This window comes from Hypanus sabinus, chromosome 8 (assembly GCF_030144855.1).
Source record: "Hypanus sabinus isolate sHypSab1 chromosome 8, sHypSab1.hap1, whole genome shotgun sequence".
Taxonomy (NCBI): Eukaryota; Metazoa; Chordata; class Chondrichthyes; order Myliobatiformes; family Dasyatidae; genus Hypanus; species Hypanus sabinus.
In genome coordinates, this window is record NC_082713.1 from 151,918,295 (window position 1) to 151,940,114 (window position 21,820).

Here is a 21,820-nt window from a genome sequence, read left to right on the forward strand (position 1 = left end):
ATCCATCAGGAAGAAAGGTACAAGAATGTCAGTACTTATAACACCAGGTTCAGGAACAGTTACTGCCTGTCAACCAACAGGCTCTTGAACCAAAGGGGATAACTTCACTCAATCCATCATTGAAATATTACCCCAACTAATGGACTCACTATCAAGGACTCATCATTTCATGTTCTCTATTTATTACTTATTTATTTATGAATTTTTTTCTTTTTGTATTTGCAGTTTATTGTCCTCTGCACTTTGAAAGACTGCCCATCTAGGGTAGTCAACCATTGATTCTGTTATGATTATTATTCTGTATATTTGAGTATGCCCACAAGAAAATAAATCTCCAGGTTCTATATGGTGACATATGTACTTTGCTAATAAATTTACTTCGAACATTTTCATTCAAGACATTGCTGTAATTTTTGTTTTCCTACAACAGCTGTCAGATATATTAAACTAATTTTAAAGGCAAAACATCCATTCTTCAGATTACCTCACAGCTTCATGCAGGGTAAGAGAAATATTGTTTAAATATCCTCTTTACATTCCAGTCAGAAAAATACAATCAAAACATTTTTAGGTGTAAATTTCAGTTTATTGCCTTGGCAACTACACAGCAGACACTCAAACTGTGGCTATGTCACAATGCATTTTAACATTTTAAATGACTGTTAATGAGAATAATTTTAAACAATTCCAGTATGAAAAAATGAAATTTACAGATTAGAAAAAGTCACATTCGTTTTAGTGGAGTCGATTTTAAAAAAAAAAATAAACAAGGAAAGGTACCATCAGTCTAATTTCACATGTTAAACAAATACAAATCATGTAACCCAAACTGTGATAAGATTTTTAAAAAATTTTGGTACCAAAGGTACTGTTCAATTAATCAACACTCAAGGCATCAATGCTTTCAACAGTTTCCATAGCTGATGTTAAATTGCTGTGTCCTCTGTAAATATTGTAAAACAGCCATGGTATAATAACTGAACATGGATAACTGGAGTTGAGCTTGAACATTTTGTATCCAGCTGACACCTTGATCATTGCTGTAGTCATAACATACTGGTACATTAGAAAGCATAGATTTAGCATCATCACATTCTAAAACTATTTTGAGGATTAACCACAACAGACTACAACAAATTCTAATTACAAATTTAATTACTCATACAAGATTCAAGAACAATGAAAATTTATAGGACTTGTGGTTACAAAGATTTTATGAAAATGTATATTCTTTCCAAATAATTGACACATGCCTTGACACTTCAAATTGGTGAGGTCCTAACTAGTCTTTTGAAAATGGAAACCCAACCAAAGAAAATGCCGCTTTAGTCTTTGACGTCTATGGCAGATCCTTATTCACAGTACAATGTTTAATAAAAAGTAGAAAAGCAATACAAAAAAGATTGTTGAGCACATCACATATGCAAAATTTCAATTTGTGTAATAGTAAATAACAGGAAAACAAATTTAAACAATTAAAAGAGAAAATGGTGTATCAGCTGAAGTTTATTTAAGAGCAAAATAGTTCTAACCCAAATCAGAAGGTTTAAGTGCAAAGCCTCATTGAGGTAAACTTTTCACAAAATGCAACACCGAGACAATTCCACACAGTGGCATTTCCAAAATGCCATTTTACCTGCTAACCTTTGGCTGTTGAACAGAATACTTTGCAATATTTTTTGGAATATCAAGTAAATTGTTCCCTATTTCACATTTCAACAATGTTTTATCCTTATTGTAGTACTGATATACAAAAGAATGTATTTTTGTGAAAAATTTGAATTAACCTGTTTACAGTAAAACATGAAGAAATCTGCAGATGCTGGAAATTCAAACAACACACAAAATGCTGGTGGAACACAGCAGGCCAGGCAGCATCTATAAGAAGAAGCACCGTCAACGTTTCAGGCTGAGACCCTTCGTCAGGACTAACTGAAAAGAAAGATAGTAAGAGATTTGAAAGCAGTGGGGAGGGGGGAATGCGAAATGATAGGAGAAGACCGGAAGGGGTGGAATGAAGCTAACAGCTGGAAAGGTGATCGGCGAAAGTGATACAGAGCTGGAGAAGGGAAAGGATCATGGGATGGGAGGCCTCGGAAGAAAGAAAGGGGTGGGGAGAAGCACCAGAGGGAGACGGAGAGCAGGCAGGGTGATGGGCAGAGAGAGAGAAAAAACAACTAAATATGTCAGGGATGGGGTAAGAAGGGGATGAGGGGCATTACTTATTACCCCATCCCTGACATATTTAATTGTTTGGTTTTTTTTCTCCATCTCCCTCTGGTGCTTCCCCCCCTTTCTTTCTCCCTCGGCCTCCTGTCCCATGATCCTTTCCCTTCTCCAGTTCTGTATCACTTTCACCAATCACCTTTCTTAGCTTCATCCCACCCCCTCCGGTCTTCTATCATTTCATATTCCCCCCCCCCCCCACTAATTTCAAATCTCTCAGTATCTCTCCTTTCAGTTAGTCCTGACGAAGGTTCTCGGCTCGAAATGTTGACAGTGCTTCTCATAGATGCTGCCTGGCCTGCTGTGTTCCACCAGCATTTTGTGTGTGTTGTTTACAGTAAAAAATGTCTTTAACTGGCCTTTATATTTAAATTTGTTTGAGAATCTTTTAAATGTGCACATTTAAGATTAATATTACTTTTGTAGAATCAAATAGATTAATAGCTTTACCTGCAATTACCAAAACTCCAAATGAATAACCAAATCCATTTGAATCAGTACTACATTGAAAGTCTGTTTCCAAACCTTTTATCAGAATATCAGAAAATATAAGATAGATAATTCTATTCAATTAATGCCAACTTTGTTATTTTTCAAAATCATAAATGATTTAAGATAAGAATTGAAAATGATCATTATTTGGTAATTCAATCACTGATAATGAAATATGTTTCATCTGAGCATTCATTATATACTACAGTATTTCCCTCCCCCCTCATTTGCCAATTCATTTGTTAAGAGATGAAAGTAGTGCTGTGGATCCTTGTTTAATAAAGTAAACAGGCAAACAATAAAACAGTACTCTAATATATATTAAAAAAGGCAAATGAAAGTTTGTGATAATTATTTTATTAAAATAGCTCAGAATTTTTAAGATTCCTTAATGAATATATCAAAACAAAAATCCACTATATAATTGTAATTAACTTAGAGAAAATACTAAGCTACTGCAGTTAATAATTATACTCTTAGAACATTCAGAAGTTCTGATGGCAGCATTTTCTGAAAATTGCTATTTTATATTAAATTTTAAATAAATGGGTATATTCATGCTTCAAATGTAGCACTGATGCAAAATTATCTTGACTTTTTCAATGCTAAAAATATATAATATTAATCAGATGTTTAGCAATGCAGAGAGCTTATCCTTTCAGGAATATTTACTCTTGTTTCATTTTTATGTAAGAACATGCCCAACCAGGCTCAGCTCTCATTCACATTTTAACCACAGCACTATGATTCTACTGTAACATTTGTAGTTCAAAAGCATTCAAAGAGGCATATTTAAGTGCAAATGACAAGAATCAAGGGGCAAGTTAGCTAGTGCTAAGTGCCCAGGAATCCAAATAAAATATTAATTAAGCAAGGAAATAATTGTGGGAAAACATTTTCCTTAATCACTTCCACAAAGTGCAACTGTCTTCTGAAAGTTCTTCAATTTATAGTGCCATAAGTAGATTTCCAAACTAAATGACTATGAGTCCATTTCCCCTTCACAGCACTTTATTCAATCATGCAAACTCTTTATGTATCTATTTAAAAGGAACCAAGCAGTGCAGCTGACTTCTGATATCTACTGCAGGAAACATTGTGATGATTTTTGAGCACAAGTACTGGCCAGAAATTGGAGAAAATGGCAGAATATTAGTTTTAAAAAAGTGTGGAAAAACTAGTGCCAAGTGGATGCAGATTCAGAATACTGCCCAGAGAATGAAAAGGGGTATATTTCAAGCTTTTGTTTTACATGCAAAGAATCATTAGTGAATGGAATGTTTTACAAGTGACCATTGTCATAGGTTATATAAAAATTTCAAGGGATTTGGTTAAAATACAAAATTGAACAGTACAAATGGAAAACAAGGAAAATAGTCAGACATGAAATTAGTGTAAATTTCTCAAAATGAATTGGCTGCACCAACATAAACCTAATTTATCATTTACATTTAAGAAGGGGCATACAACCAACTCTGAAGCAGATGAGGATATTCACTGGATCAAGAAAGGCACAATGGATTTCACTCTCAGTAGAAGGGTGTTTATGCATCTGCTAATTTATATGATACTAAATAAAGGAATGCACATTCCCATCAGGAAGTAATGGACATACTTTGCAATCTTTCTTGGTGCAAATTATTTTCAGGCAAACATCTGCATGTATATAGGTAATACTAGTCATTTCTGTTTGAGGTGCTAGGAAATGACACAACATGTTAATTAGTACTATGTACAAGTAGCAACCTTCTTGTGGTATATAATTATTTGCAAAGAAACTCTTATTTCTCATTTTTTAATTACAAATTGCTAGCACACCACAGATGTTTTTTCAAGTAAGGTCATCAGCCAAAGGTTGCAAGGACAAGACAGCACATGTCTTTCAACAAGACCCAATGCCTGTTTGTTCAAAAGCTGAACAAGAAAATATTGTCAAGATAATTTAACATTGAATTTTGTGGCACTAACTGCACAATTATACACAAAAATAGTGTGAATTATAGCCTATTTAAATGCAGTCAGCAGAAGCTTTAACTTCCTAAATTTTTGTTTGCATTCTTTCCAATAAACTACTGCAACAAATAAGGGGAAACAACAAATGCAGCAGAATTGATTTGCAGTTTAGATAATGTCCTAGGCTACAAGTAATTTGGTAATGCGAGCCAAATAGGAGCACAACAAAGTGATCTCTCAAGTAAAAGTTAGAACTCTAGAATGGTAGAACAATAATCACTCTGGTAGATATCCCCTTTTTGATTTAGGTACCATCAAATCAATTGAAATATTTATAATTTTGCTGTTTATGCTGTAGTTGTCAATGTAAATGACATTGCCACTTGACATCAAGATTGCTAGGTTTACTTTTAGTTTACAAAGATGACAGACTCGATTGCAGCATCTGACATTTACATTACCATACTATTTAAGAAGTAAGCTTCTTTCTGTGATTTACACTTGTTGCCTTCATGACAAAGTGTTTGTTCGATTTATACACTCCTCACATACCTTCATTTTTCTAACATGTGAAAGAGTAGCCCACTTTGTAAACGCTTCTCATTTTCTATGTGCAAACTGTACTGCATGTTCTGTATATAATACAAGAGTTATGCAATGCAGAATTATTTTGGCAACACAGTAGCTCTGGCAGCAAATTAATCATAAGTCTTAGGTTAGCTTAGAAGCAAAACTGGATCTTCCAGTTCATGGAATGGAATAGAGCTAGCCTGGCTCTCTCCCGAGTCTGAGTCATACGGAGCATCAGGGAGCTCCATAAAACTGTAAGCTATCTGGTCATCCTCACTTTCTGACCGATCTTGGCAAGTAGTCTCTGAGCACTCTTCTTCATCCACATTGTTGAAATCCTGTGGTATAAACAGCATTTCTGGGTAATTTCTGCTGACCAGGTCACTTGTTGTTTGCAGGGAAGTTTTCCTAAAAGCCAAGAGGTGCATATGGGAGAACTTCACATATTTATATCTTTTGAATCCCAGTGATTCTATAGCAATTTTCCAGCTTTTAATCATATAGGCATGACGGTTTTGGTGAGAGGAATCAGGCGTGATTATTAGGAGTAAACCATGGAGTGCAAGAAGTTCATGGGCTTTCTTACAGCAGATCCAGCGTTGATAAGGGGCAGGAAAATAAGACAGCAGAAGAGAAAACACCACAATATGGAACAGTTCTCCTGGGAGTGAGTCAATGGGATTTTTTAGCTGTTTGAGAAAGGCGTCTATTGTATCTTGAGCAAGCTGGAGTGGCTGCTGCAACTGAAGATTGAGGAAATCACATTTATACACACTCTGCATAAAAGAAAAGACATTTGCAATATTATTTAATTGTAGTTTAGAAATTACCGAATCTTTGCCACCATAGTGCAAAATGCTCTTGCACAATGACTATGCAACAAAATACAATGCCATAACTCATGCAATTTATAATTTGCAATGACCTTTTAAATCAACTGTGCTGGATAATGAAACATAATGGCTAACAATGTAATAAAAGTTTGCTGTTTCCAAATGTAAGAATCCGAGGAATAAATTTCAGTAAATATGGAATAATAGGAATCTATCAAACCAAAATGCCTTTGCTGCCTTAAGTTTAATATTTGTACCATCCTATCCTTTACTTACATTTTAGAGCATCTTGTTTGCTAGTACAGAATTTTAAAAAATAATAGAGTTTAACATGTCAGTAAATCTATGCCAGTGTAATAAATGCATTGGTGTGTAAATACAAAAAATCCTCAATTATCCATCAGAAAATTCTTCAGAAGGGAAAATAAACTAACCTGTATCACATTAATCAGAAAATAAACCAAATGCTGATTGTCTGCTTTGACTTGACTTTAAGTTCCACCCATAAATAAAAACTGCATTTCTGTATTAGGCTTTACAAGAGGATGTCTCAGTGGATTGAGTGGATACTGACTATGGGTACACTTACATTTTTTTAAAAGCTCATTCAGGAAACATGGTATATCACTATCAGCATCTGCTTAGAGAAACAGTAATTAAGCTTCTCTTTGATTTAAGAAGACTGTTCCCTTAGCACTTTGATAAACAGGGCTCTTCAATTTAACAGATTGTTTTGTGTTGCCCTTCCTCATTCTTCCCATTACGATACGCATTGCAAGAAAATGTCACCAATGCCCCAATGTAAAGGAGCAACAGATTTTAGCCAAGATCTTGGTCAATTATAACGTCCACTATATTCATTCATGGAGTCTTCAAAACTGATGGGAGTTGTACAAATTGATCACCAGAAATTCTAAAGATGATCCTTTTAAACAGTGCATTTTGGGGTGGGGGAAATTAACATGGAAAATTGTTCCTTTCTGCTGCTAAATGCTGGATTTTCTGTTGGTGGGGAACACAATGCACTTATAATTTAATAACACATGACTGAATGTCACAGCAATATAAATAGGTCTAGGCCCTCCAGCCGCTTCTGCTTGCCCATTTAATAAGATCACAATCTTTTATTTCAGCACCATTTTCCTGCATTAACCTCATTACCCTCAATATCCAAACATCTATTGAGCTTAATTTTTGAATATACTCAGTAACTAATTATCCACAGCCCTTTTGGATTCAGAATTTCAAGGTTCCATAATTTTCAACCCAGTCCTGAATGTCTAATCCCTTATTCTGAGTCTCTGAACCCTTATTGTAAACTCCCAAAAAAGGGAAGCACCATCTTGCATCTATCCTATTAATCACTGTGAGATTTTTTTCCCACAAAAGCCTCCTCAGGGTTCTTATAAGTTGCCCAAGGTGGTAGGTCATATCTAACCAATCTTACAGAGATTTTCAAAGAAATCGCCAGAAAAGTGGATGAAGGCAAGGTAGTGAAAGTTGGCTATGTGTAAGACATTTGACAAGGTCCTGCATAGGAGGCAGGTCAAGGAGGTTCAGCTGCTCGGCATTCAGGATGAGGTAGTAAGTTGGATTAGATGTTGGCTTTGTGGGGGAAGAAGGATGCCTCTCTGACTGGAGCTCTGTGACTAGTGGTGTGCCACAGGGATTGGTGCCGGGTCCTTTGTTGTTTGTGATCTGTATCAATAATCTGGATGATAATGAGGTTAACTGGATCTTTACGGATGACACCAAGACTGGGATGTAGTGGACAGTGAGGAAGGCTAACATGGCTTGCAGAGGGATCTAAATCAGCTGTAAAAATGGGCTGAAAAATGGCAGATGGAATAAAATGCAGACAAGTGTGAGGTTTTGCACTTTGGTAGGCCCAGCCTGGGTGGGATTTACACAGTGAACAGTAGGACACTGAGGAGTGTGAAAGAACAAAGGGAATTGGAAATACAGGTACATAATTTGTTCAAAGTGGTGTCACAGGTAGATAGGGTCATAAAGAAAGCTTTTAGCACTTTGGCCTTCATAAAAATGTAGAGTACAGAAGATGGAATGTTATGTTGAAGTTGTATAAGACATTGATGAGGCCTAATTTGGAGTATTGTGTGCAGTTTTGGTCACCTACCTAAAGGAAAGATGTACACAAAATTGAAAGAGTGCTTTGAAAATTTACAAATATGTTGCTCAGTTATTAGGAAGGGCCTAAGTTATAAGGAAAGACTGAACAGGTTAGAACTGTATTCTTTAGAATACAGAAGATTGAGAGGAGATTTGATAAAGGTATACAAAATTATGAGAGGCATAGAGAGGGTAAATGCAAGCAGGCTTTTTCCACTGAGGTTGGGTGCGACTACAACCAGAGGTCATGGCTTAAGGGTGAAAGGTGAAATGTTTAAGGGGAACATGACAGGAAATTCTTCATTCAGAGGGTCATGTGGAATGAGCTGCCAGCATAAGTGGTCCATGCAAGCTCCATTTCAATGTTTAAGAGAAGTTTGAATAGGTACATGGATAATAGGGATATGGAGGACTATGGTGCAGGTCATTGGGAGTAGGCAGTTTAAGTGGTTTCAGCATGGACTTGTTTCTGAGCTGTACTTACCTACGACTCTCTGCATGCATCCATTGTCTTCCTAAGACATACTCAAAATGTGCTCACATGCATGTTGCTTAGAAAATCTGAAGCAACTTGATCAGAGTGTCCAATTTTCTTTGAAGAAGTTTCCAAATCTTACACAAAATAACGTCCACAGCAGTGGAGGTAAAACTGTAGCCAAGTTTGAACCTAACTGTTAGAGCTGTGTGGAGTTTGCATGTTCTCCCTGTGACTATACAGATTTTTTTTTAAGGTGTTTCAAGTTTCCTTCCAACTCCCAAAGTGCAGATTGAAAAGTTAACTTCCCACTGTAAATTGCTCTAGTATGTAGATGACTAGTAAAACCTGAGGAAAATTGTTGGGAATATGGAGAACAAAATAAGATTAATATAAATGGGTGCATGACGGTCTACAGTGGACTCAAGGGGCTTAAGGGCTTGTTCCATGCTGATTCCACCCTATGAAGCTCTGATATAATTACACCAACAATTACTAATAGCCATTATGAATTAGAATCAGAATCAGCTTTATCATCACCGGCATGTGTTGTAAAATTTGTTAACTTAGCAGCAGCAATTTAATGCAACACATAATATAGAAGAAAAAGTATAATAAATAAGTAAATCAATTACAGTATATGTACAAACCCCATTTCCAGAAAAGTTGGGATATTTTCCAAAATGCAATAAAAACAAAAATTTGTTGCAAGTGTGCTGCTTCCTCTGGTATTGCAAGTGATCTGTTGATGGATGATTTTTTTTCAGATTGGCCTGGTTAAAAGCCCTCAAAATGATGGTGAAGGTGTTAGGGTGCGCTGTTTCGTGCATGTTGATTCCATTGCTCAGACCATCTGAAGCCTGACTGATATTGGCCTAAGGTGGAATGTAAACTGCTACCAAAATGATCATGGAAATCTCCTGTGGTAGGTAAAATGGATGGTGCTTAACTGTGAGATATTCCAGATCTGGTGAGCAGAACTGGGGCAGTACTGACATATTTGTACACAGAGAGGAGTTGATCATGAGGCATACTCTTCCATCTCTGCTTTTGAGAGACTCAAAAGATCTATTCAGAATATCATAACTTTTATTGGGTGCAATACTCCAAAAAGGTTTTTGTTTGGCTGCAACAATTAACATTTCACCCCTTTGGACACTCAAGATAATATTTTATTAGTCTTCTGATTGTTTCATGCAACCACTAAATTTATTTATATACATGACTAGCTAAAACACAGCTTCCAAACTTCTCATAATTTAATAAAATAGTCTAAAATTAAACCTTTGTATCAAGTCCATGTTTTGAGATTCATCTGTTTTTAAACTTTAATACAAGTGCTTATATTAAAGTTACTTTCAGAATGAACCATGGTAATTTTTTGAAGCAAAGTAAATCACTCCCTAAATGCCACAAGTCATTTTAAACTTTGATTCAATTTAACCAGGATTGTACATTTGAAAATATGTTTCAATAAGATCTCTGGCTTATATTGTTAAGATTTTTGTTTGTTGATTGTGTATATTTTGCCTGACATACACAGAAGTTAGTCATTTGTGTAGAGCAAATATAATTTTCTAAGTGATAAAATAAAAATTCAATTTAATTGAAACCAGTTCAAGCATTTATTAATATTTAGCCTAATTTGTTCCCAGTTACTGAAACTTTTGGTTGATGGTGAAATCACCATCCTCTCAATTCCCTGAAACTCATCTGTAAACATGAATGGAACTGAAAACAGAAGAGATGGCAATGTAAAAGCTTCTTGGCTTGGTTCTCAGTATTGAATTGTTCAAAATTTGCTTCTGTACTTTACGTGTTACCCAAGTCTCTCCAACAAACAGATATAATTTAAGATTTCCATCAGAAATCAATGTTAATCTATTTCCAGAGAAATTCCCAGCACTTGCCTTCCCCTTTTTAATGATCAGTGCTGGCTTTCAGTTATGCAATACTTCAATTTTAAAATAATAATCTTAGTTTTCAAACCGTCTCCCTACCAGTTTCTGTAATCACCTCCTTTCAGCAACCAATTTGAGTCTCATTATTACCCTTAAATTTAATTATTCTGCTAAAATAAAAGCAGAAAATGTTATAAACCCACTTAACTGGCAGCAGTAATAGATAAATAGATCAGTGATATTCATCAGACCATTCTAAAGGATCAAAAATCTTTTACCATTGAATTCTTTTCATCCTGGATTGACAATGTTAGTGGGTGTTAGAGCATTAGCCTGATTGAATCGCGCTAAAATCCAAGTGTACTCCAAAATAGAGGGCAAGATTTTTAACAATTATATGGTTCACTGCAAAACTAAGAACATTCAAATTTGCTAAAAATATGTATTCAATAAAATTTCATTATACGATGATTTCCAAATTACATCCCCCAGGGCTCAAACTGGATGTTATTGTTGCAAGTTGGATTCAAGGCAAACAGTTTTTTATCACTCTAGTTCTCAAATTATTCAGCAGCCATCTGAAATGAGGCCCAGGGTTATTTTTAACAGCCATCTCTCTCAGAACTTAATCATTAAACTTCAAACTACAAAGCACATTAATTTATTTATGGTAATATTACTTTATGTGTTTTGCGTGTGTGAGTTAAATGTACTGTGCTGTGCAGCCTGGTCTGAAAGAACATTGTTTTGCTTGGCGGTATACATATGTCTTCGCTCAGATTGCCTTCTGAGGACCAAGAGCTTGTGGCTCTGGAGACGGGCGGATCGAAGGTCGGTGTCACGGCAGGGGATCGTTGTGTTGTCGGGGGAGTCGGAAGATCTATGGATGTGTGCCCAGAGACCTGCGATCTTTGGGCACTGAGCTTGGAAAGAGTGATGCAATAGACTTCTAACATTGTAAGCCAGCAAGTTGTTCTGTTTTATGTCTCCCCTCTCGCTGTGAAAATGGAGACACCTCTTTCTTCCTTTTTAGGGAAAGAGAGCACATGGTATGTCAAATTATTGGGCTAACAAGTAGTCTTTGGGTTACTGCAAGTTTGTGTCTTTGCTGTTGCTTTGCTCATGCTTGAGTGCTCAGTGGTGGCAGCCAATGTTTTTTTTGCCGGTGGGGGAATTGTTGCTTGCTGCTGCTTATGCCCGGGTGGGTGGGTGGGAGGGGAGCTGGAGGGACTTTGGGGTTCTAACATTTAACTGTCATTCATTCTTTGGGGGCACTCCTCTGTTTTTATGGATGGTTGTGAAGAAAAAGCACTTCAGATCGTATATTGTATACATTTTTCTGATGTTAAATGCACCTATGAAATGTTTGATCCTGAGATTCTAATACCTATTACTTTAGTTCTTGGGCCCTTCTCAACCTGGCTCTTCTCTCCACCACCTTCCACATTCTTCTATTGAAGTTCATTGTAAATTAAGGAATTAACATCCCAAATTTTAACTGGGCATGTTAGCATCTCTGGACTCAAGATCACTCACTTGAGATAATAACTTGGCTGTTCTCATTTACATTTCCTCCAGGACCACCATGTCTCCCACTTGCGCTCCCCGCCACCCCACAACCATTGTTTAAGGAATATTTGCATAGCAAACTACCTCCATGCAAAAATTGACATCATTCCAGAATCCATTTAATTATCGATGAAATTCTGGCTTTTTACACTTATTTATAATCTTTCAAAGTGATTTTTAAAATTAAACTGTTTCTGAGCACAAGGATACAAAGACATTTTAAAAGCTTTTGAATATGAAAAAACAAATTTACATAAATTAAAATCAGAAAATGGTTCTCTTAAAACCATGCTCAGCTATGCAAAATTAAGCAAACCCCATGAGTAAACTAAGTAAAACATATCTGTTTATTTTTTGTATTATGCATATACTTTCAACTGTAAACAATTTAGCATTCAAAGGTAACAAATCACTCCATTCTAAAATCATCCATCACTGTGTAGGTTCATGGAAGATTTTATTTTCAACAACTTATGACTGAGTTTAAGAAAAATTATGCACAAAATCATTTAATAAAACAGGAATATTTTAAAGCATTTTTTGCACCTGGATTTCTTATTGCACCTGAAGCAGAAACACTGCTGCACTAATTCTTTGAGACAGAAAATTTACACTCGAATACTTTAAATTCATCTTCCACTTCCTTTTTCACACTTGTTTACATTCCCCTGGTTTAATCTCTGCTCACAGAAATCTGAACCCCAATTTAGTATTATACAGACATCAAGGATTTATAAATATGCATACCAATGTTATTCTCTGGATGCTCACCAAATTTTCAATGCAATCGTTTCACGTACAGTTAGTTAAGCAATAACGCAGCATGCTTGGGAATTTAGTGATGCTAAATCAGAAAAAATTCCCCACACTATCGGATGTTATTCCCACTAAAAGAAACTTCTTTTCGAGAAGGTTATTGCGATTTTTGTTTGAAGATGTTATATAATGTAGCAATAAATATTCCAGTGAATGCGTGAAATACCATCTTGTGTGTCATTTGCTGAACCTTCAAGATTTCTGATTATATGGAAAATGGATAAATAGAGTTTTACTCCATTATTACACTTCATTCATCTTCCAGGCATCTAGTTTAATATCCAACTCATGCAGGTATTTTTTTAGAAAGTGGGAATATGAGGTAGTGTTAAAATCTTTCTTTGAAACCAGTTGAAATATATACCTCTTCACCTCACTTGCCTATCGCCTCCCCCTGGTGCCCTTCCATCTTCTTTTTCACCCATGGTCCTCTTTCCTCTCCCATCAGATTCCTCTTCTCCAGCCCTTTACTGTTCCCACCTATCACCTCCCAGTTTCCTACCTTTGCTCCACCCACCTGGTTTCATCTATCACCTTCTAGCTTGCACTCCTTCCCCTCCCCCTACCTTTTTATTCTGGCATCTCCCCCCTTCCTTTCCAGTCCTGATGAAGGGTCGTTGACTGGATAGACCTGCTAAGTTCCTCTTCATTTTGTTTGTGTGCTTTGAATTATATCTGCTCTCACATCCCTCTGAAAAAAACCTATAACCTCCAAAAACAATCCCTACCTTGTGAGCTCTTTCTAGTGAAGTTCTGTTCTTCAGAATGGTTGTTTGCTTCATTAAAAGTTAATTTACAGGAGCACCATATAAGGTATAACTTACCTCCACAGCAGGCACGATATCAATACCAACTGCTAGAAATTCATCAAACTTCAAAAATGGATTAAAACAGCTTCCAACATCCAGCAATCTGATCTTTCCTGAAAAGCATACTAAACTGGAAAATAAAATAAAGAACATCAAATGATTAGGATTTTGTACTTTCATAAAATGTCTTTTACAAAATAAGTTATTCTTCCAGCACGTTACTTTTTAATTCAGACTCAGTAACTTCATCTAAAGGAATGGGGTCATGCAACTAACACCAGTCATCCATAATGTAAAGCCAACAGACTGGATGCAAAGTGCCACCCGCTTGGTGCCAATGAACTTAACCAGCATGTCTTTGAGGTGTGGCAGAAAATCAGAAACCTGAAGAAACCCATGTGGTCCTAGGGAAACTGCAAGTTCCAGATGTCAGGATTGAACCTGGGGTGATGCAGCTAAGGCTACTGCTCTGCTGGGCAGGTGCCTCACAGTGATTGACCACAAAACTAAAATTAACTTCACGTTAGGAGGGAGCAGAATAAGAGAAATCAACAAATTAAATATAGATTTAGAGAAAGCATGAGAGATTACCTGAGCATTTGTTGAGGTGCAAGGGTAAACAAAGAAAATTACATCATGGTGATCACAGAGACTTGGGTTTAAAAGATGGGAGGACTGTCACCAAATATTCTCAATTATACATTGTCAGGAAAGAAGGGAAAAAATAAAAATGCAGTGTGGCTTGTTGGGTAGAATTGACTCAGCAAAATTGTGTTCTGCAAAAGCAATATCCTCAATAGAGACTGAATCAATTTGGCTAAAGTTTAGAACAGAAGGAGACCATTATACCTTTTGTCCTTTGGACCACTGAATAGTGGGGGAAAAGGCAGACAAACACCATGGAAAAGTTGCAGAGAAAAACAAAGATTGCAGTAGAGAAAATGGCATCTAGCCAAATCAGGGTTAAAATTGAGTCTAGGATAATGTTAAAGGACAAACAAGGAAAGAGCACTCTGAAGTGTGTTAAGAACTGATTCTGAGGAAGAACCCATTCCTGCCTGTTACTGGGGAATGACATAGGCTAGCAAGCTAAGTGTCGTTGGAGGAAACACTCAAAAAAACAGAATGCTAGTGACCAGGAGCATCCTGTAGATTATTGAACAGGCTCCTTCATTTTACACCAAACAAACCTGGCATATACAGGATAGTTAGCCCTGTTCATTTGATTGTGGCACTAGAAAAGGTAAGAAGATAAAATTAACTGATATTTGTGTTTTTTTTTAAATTGCACTGTTAATTAAAAGCTAGTTCCAACCAAAGTTCTAACTTTTCCAAATAATTTTTAAGATCATAAATGTCCTGATCATTAACATTTAAAAAAAGATGTGAACAGGCCTTTAATGCATCAAGGAGTGATGTGCCATCTGGTAACAGTGCTTCCGGATGGATGCACTACTCGGAAGCACTAGATGCCACTCATAGTTCCTTGACTTGTGGGACCACCATGGAATCAAGGACATGTTCTTCAGGTTGTTAGCAGCCACACAGTTGCAAAAGCTTTTGGTTATATACGAGCACTGAAAGTTATTTGAATAGAATGTAATCCAGTTACTATCCAGACAGCAAGTCATTAGAAAATATAATTTAGATTTATGTAATCTATTTTACCTAACATTTCTAACTGATACAATTCTAAAATAGTGGAGGAACAGTGAAGTTGAATGTGTATATGTGTAAATCCAGGAGGACATTAGGACAGATTGAAAATGTGATTGCAAAAGGATATGGAATCCTGGGAATCATAAACAGAAGTATAATAAACCTAAGTGAACAGCAGATTCTCCATTTCCTGAGGGGACTGAGGTTGGTGAGCACCCCACCATCCAGTGTCCTGACCAGCTGCATTACTGACCAACTGGTACAGGATTTGCAAGTTATCTGACCTCAAGTCCCTACAATGGATTGCAAGGACTGTTGAGAGGTTCATCAGGGTCTCTCTTCCACCCATTAGAGATATTCATCAGGAGCAGGACACTTAACATTGGCAATGATCCATCCAACAATCTCTTTGACCCCCTACCATCAGGCAGGAGGTACCATATGTAGTTATAAGACAAAAACTGTTAAGAAGGGAAACAGCTACAAGACTACTGAACTCACATCAACCTGGGTCTCATCACCTATGATGCGCTGGTAGTAATATACTGTTTACTTTTTAACTTTTATTGTTTATGCACCTTATTATTTTTAAATTTATTTGTGGTAATATTACTTTATGTGTCAGTGCGTGAGTTATATGTACTGTGTTGTGCATCTTTGACAGGAGACAGTACATATTGAATGACAATAAACTGAACTTGAACGTTGATGTGGATGCTTAGATTGAGAGCAAAGCAATTTAGGAAAAGGACTTTAAAAAAAACTACAAAAGAATGTAGAATAGGTTAAATCTGGCAATTGTAGTAGTATGTAGGAATCCCAATTAAGAGAAATAATTTTCTCAGAAGATAACAAGTCTTCAGAAGTTTGTTTCACAAAAGGCAGTGATATACAGAGTTTGACTACTTTTTAAGACACAGATAGATTCTTTTTTTTTGCTTTCATCAATCACCTTTATTGTCTCTTTTAAAAAATTAGGTTAGTAAGACATGTTTTGCTGCATACAAACATGTTTTTTTTAAATTAAACTTTTTTTATTGTGTTTTCAAATAATTACAGAAATAAAAGAAAATATATTAAAATATATATACCCTACCCCCCTCCCCTTAACCCCTCCCCCCTAACATCCCTAGATAAAAAAGAAAGAAAGGAAAAAAAGGAAAAGAAAGAAAGAAAGAGTGCCTGGATATCGGAAGATCCCCTCATGCTCCATGGACTTCGTAATAACTTTAGTATATATATTTATTTCTTTTCCCAAATAACCAATTATTTCATCTTCGGAGCACCTATATATTTAATCCTGTCTTTTGTAAATAAGTGCGCCAAATTTTCAAAAATGTTTCATATTTATCTCTTAAATTGTAAGTAATTTTTTCAAGTGGAATACAGCCATAAATTTCCTTCTTCCAACGATCTATACTTAAGTATGTATCCGATTTCCAAGTAACTGCAATAGCCTTTTTGGCTACTGCCAATGCAATTTTTATAAATTCTGATATTTATTCAATTTGGGTTTCGGTTTTATTCCTTCAATATTGCCTAGTAAAAATAATATTGGATTATGTGGAAGTTATTGCCAAAATCTAATGAAATAGAAACTTTAATTCAAAAAGGAAAGATTAAAAAATTTATCTCTTGTATGTATAACTTGATTCAAAAACAGGCAATTAAACAAGGAGTCCATAAGTCAAGACAAAAATGGGAAAGTGATTTGAATATTAAAATTGAAGAAACAAATTGGTCAAGACTATGTCTTGATAGTATGACAAATACAATAAATGTCCGGTTAAGATTAGTGCAATATAATTTTTTACACCAATTATATATTACACCACAAAAAATAAATAAATTAAACCCAAATTTATCCGATTAGTGTTCCCGATGTAAACAAGACATCGGTACTTTTTTACATTCTACTTGGTCTTGTTCTAAAATTCAACCTTTTTGGACAAATTTAAGAGTTTTATTGGAACAAATTATTGGAACAGATAGATTCTTGATCAGCAAGAGAGTGAAAGGCTACAATAAGTAAATGGCTCAAGGAACTGATACATAAGCCTCTATCTACATTATGCTGAACCTTTGTTTGGCCACAAGTGAAGCATTGATTCAAATTCTCAAAGTTGCGAATACCAAATCAATCAGCATGTGGCCGAGAATCACGAGGCCGAAATAATTCATTCCAGGAACCAATTACAATGATAGAATTTAGAAAATCTGAAACTGTTCTCCATGGAGCAGATAAGATTGAAAGGAGATTTAACAGAAATCTACAAAATTTAGTTTACTTAGGAAATCATTGCCAGAGAGGTAAAGGATGTAGATTTTATGTCACCGATGACAAATGCAAGTTAATTTTGCTTAAATTTCCCGAAATCGTACAATTAGAAATTTAACTGTGGCTTTCCAAAAGACAATTGGATTAATATTTTAAAAGGATGTCATCTGCATTGCAATGAGCTTATGAAAGAAGCAAGCAAATGAAAGACAATCCTATATTTTTATCTTGGAAATATCAGTTTATTGGTAATGTTAATCAGTCCTCAAAACAAGATGAAACATCTAATGCTTTCAAAGGTATTCCCAAGGAGATATTATAATACATATAAAAATTACCTCAAGCCAGACAGTACAATATAAATCTCAGTATCCAATAACCGCCAGTAATACTTAACAGGTCAGGCCTCATCCACAGGAAAAGAGGAAAAAAGCTTGATCATCTGCAGGAAGGTTGAGGAAGGGCGTGTCTGTGATATGGTAAAACCATGGTGACCATGAGGATAATCAGTTAAATTTATCTGGTGAATGAGTGAATGAGAGCGGTTTGAGAGTGAGAACATAGCAAAAAGAATGTAGGGGTTGTGAAATAGAGGACCTCTATTTCCAGAGGGAAAATAAGAAGGAAAGAAAAGAATCAAGCTGAACCATTATCACACATAGAGGACTAATTGATGGAGAGACTAATTGTAGAATTCAGTACCGAGTCTGGGAGGTCAAGGCAGAATTGAGGTGCTGTACCTCAGACTTGCATGTGGTCCAGGAGGCTGCGGATCTACAATTCAGAGAGGGATTGGGATTAAGAATTAAAGTAGCAAGCAATGGGAAGCTCAGGCCAATCACTGGAGGTTGAATGCAGGTGTTCCACCAAGTGATTACCCAATTTGCATTTGGTTTCTCCAGCACAGAGGAAATTACATATGAACACAAAATACTAACTCTAGACTGGAAGAAGTGCAAGGCAAATTGTTATGTTACCTGGAAAGAATGTTTGGATCCCCAGATGATAGGAAGGGATGAGGTGAAAGGACACCTATTACATCAACTGAGATTGCGAGGAAAAATGCTGTAGGAAGTGGAGTGGTTTGGGGGAACAGAGTCACAGGGATGGTTCCTGCAAAATGCTGTAAGGGAAGAGAGGAAAATGTGTCCACTTGTAGAATCCCTGTCAACAAGCACAAACTATAGAGAATGTTGAATTGAACGTAGAGTTTTCTGGGATGTAAGGCAAGGACTCAAACCTTGTTCTACTTCAGAACACAATGGTGAGAGGGGGGGGGAGGTTTGATTTTCATTTACAATACTAATTAGATAATTTGCTAAATTAGATAGAAGTAACCAACTGTTTTATGAATGAATAAATGCCATCAGCACTATCTGTAAATAGAAAATAAATCACAACACTTCCATAAAGGATAAGGTAATATTAATCTGTTAGAGAACAGATGAAAGGAAATACAAGGATCCAGGTTTCAATACTCTACTATGTTCCTAACTTAGTCAACTGCTAACAGCCAATTCCTGCAGATTGTTCTTCAATTGCTTTATCAATGCAGGATAAATGTTATGAGTATCTGTTCTGAGATGAGAGACTAAAATGACAAACTTTTTATTGTCTTCCTTACTTTACCACAATGGCAGATCATTCTAAAATGTATGATCACTTTTGGCATAAGTTGATTGCAAAGCAGCATACGTCTTTATACTTGCAAACTGCCAGTTAAATCATCTTCATTCTTAAAATCTGATCTTCACATCTATAATTAGTGACTCATATACATCCAAGTTTCAACTGCTTGAGGTTCTATCAATGGAGAAACGTACAACCACCACTGAAAGGAGAATGTAATTATATCAAAGTCTGCATTAGCACTTCTCATTATTCAGCATATCAGTACTGCTCTCTAATCTTCCCTTTCTTCTCCATATTACCATATTTCTCATTTAGTGATGAATTTAGTGTTTAACTCACTCCTAAAGCCATTCTGCAACACTACTGTAACAACTCTACCTAGATAGGTTAGTAAACCTTTGCACAATCTAAATCATATTAAAGACACTGCCAACTACACTCTTCTTTATGAACTAGCAAAACCAAAGGCTCATTTCTATTGTCAAAGTGTGCATGTACAATATAACTCTGATATTCGTCTTCTCCAGATAACTATGAAATACAGAAAAACCATGGATGCTGTTTAAAGAAAAGACATCAACCCCCCACCCACATGAAAAAGAAACAGAACTTGCAAACCCCAAAACACCCACTCCCTCTCTTGCACAAAAACTACTAGATCACCCACATGGAAAATGACAACTGGAACATCAAAAATCCCAAACCCCTCCCTCGCAGAAAAAAACCCAGTGACAATAATATCAAATCTCTAACCCTTTCCTTTGCAGCGGCAATAGCATCAAAAACCCCCAACTCCCCCACACAAAAAAAAATAGATCACCCACACAGAAAAACACCAACAAGAATATCAGACCCCCAATCCCCAACTCCTCCCTCTCATAAGAAGTAACATATCACCCACACTAATCAACAACAAGAAAGGAAACACCAAAACTGAGGGAGACCAATATAAAGTACAGTCCAATAATCACACAAATCTCAGAATATCGAAAACATTTCCCGTCAACATTAAAGAAAAGTGATCGCAAGAACTCAGTCTTTCCGTGAAGAGCAATCGCCACTCTGGGCCCGAACACAGCTACCAACTGCTGTCTCCCCATAGCCTCCACTGAGAGCGACCACTGACCTCCTCCACTTTCATCTCAATGATTCAATCTTCCTTGATGCTTCGAAATGGAGTCACTCACTCATGACCCGTCTCTGGTCGTTTCCATGAGGCAGCCTGTGTTCTCGGTCCTCTTTGGGACCCATCTCTGCTGTTCTCCACAGGCAGCTCATGCTCTTGGTCCTCTCTGGACACAGCAGAGTGCTAGACCAATCAATTGAATTCGGAATTGCACATCACAGGTTCCAACAGTTTCCATAACACAATCGAGATAAAAAGAACAAGCAGAAAATGTAAGAAAAAGTGAAATAATTGAAGAGATTGGCTATTTGAAAGATCTCGCCTGCAGAGTCATTGTTCACTGGCGCCATCTTGACTGGAAATGAAACTAAATGAAAATAATTACCCTAGTGTTCTGGTACTAATTAGACCACAATTAGTTACAATTTATATTTCTTTCCCCTATTCCATTCCTATTGGCACAATATCCAAAATTTTAATCTTTTGAGAGCAAGTCTCCAAGTCAGGCTGCAATAATACATTGATGAATGCAGCAGGCACTTTTTTGAAATCATGTAGGCTTAAAACTATAAGGAACAAATTTTTTTGATAAATTTATCTATTATTTCATAAAAAATGCATTGAATGAAAGAGAAGTTGCACAACATTGAAAATATTGTTGACATACAATAAACCTAACATTATTTTTTATCTAACCCTCCACCAAAGATACAAAGATGATTATTCTACAAAACAGTTCTTCCAAATAATGGGTTTTCAGGTACCCATTGACAGCATTCTTAATAGGAATCAATCTATAGGAAATGTACTTGTGTGAGTGAGACAGTTGACGTATTTTCCTTCTTTCTTTCCCCAAAGTGGAATGGTTCAGCTCTAATACACATTTAAACCAATACAGTATCAGGAAACTCTTATAATCAGAGCATAATCACAATAAATCATGACAATCCATTATGAAATTATTCTTTTTACTTGGCAAAGCTAATAGACAAGCTCTGTTTTAATAATATCACAATTCTACAACACTCTTTCCATGATTTAAGTACACCTGGTACTACTACGGTTCTGTGGGCTGAGATAAATGATAAATTTTATGCAAAACCTGAAGAGTCTACCACAAGGAAGACAAGTTCAGTCCCATGAAGCACTGGGGGCTGATTCTGTGTTTGCAAACTTCCTGAGCTTGGTCTCCACTTGTTCCTAAAGAGCTCAAAAGTACTTGGCAGCTTCTCAGATGCTTCTCCATTCTGAGCAGCATTAAACAAGGGATTTTCATGAGGATATAGACTTTTATTTCTGAAGCACAAGATATTTTTGAAGATTTTTCTATCTTGCAGATTATTTACCCTCA

At 36.2% G+C, this 21,820-nt stretch overlaps 1 protein-coding gene across 3 annotated transcripts in view; it reads right to left on the bottom strand.

The window, feature by feature from the left end:
- Window positions 1-2,445: 2,445 nt before the first annotated feature.
- The window catches only part of bmt2 (base methyltransferase of 25S rRNA 2 homolog), a 75,584-nt gene continuing 56,209 nt past the window's right edge, over window positions 2,446-21,820 (bottom strand). For all 3 annotated transcript variants that reach the window (XM_059978252.1, XM_059978253.1, XM_059978254.1), the window contains 2 exons: window positions 13,790-13,904; window positions 2,446-6,017 (listed from right to left, as the gene is read on the bottom strand). In XM_059978252.1, coding sequence (XP_059834235.1) covers window positions 5,388-6,017; window positions 13,790-13,904 — 745 coding nt within the window. In that variant the 3' untranslated portion in view covers window positions 2,446-5,387. The remainder of the gene's footprint in view (window positions 6,018-13,789; window positions 13,905-21,820) is intronic.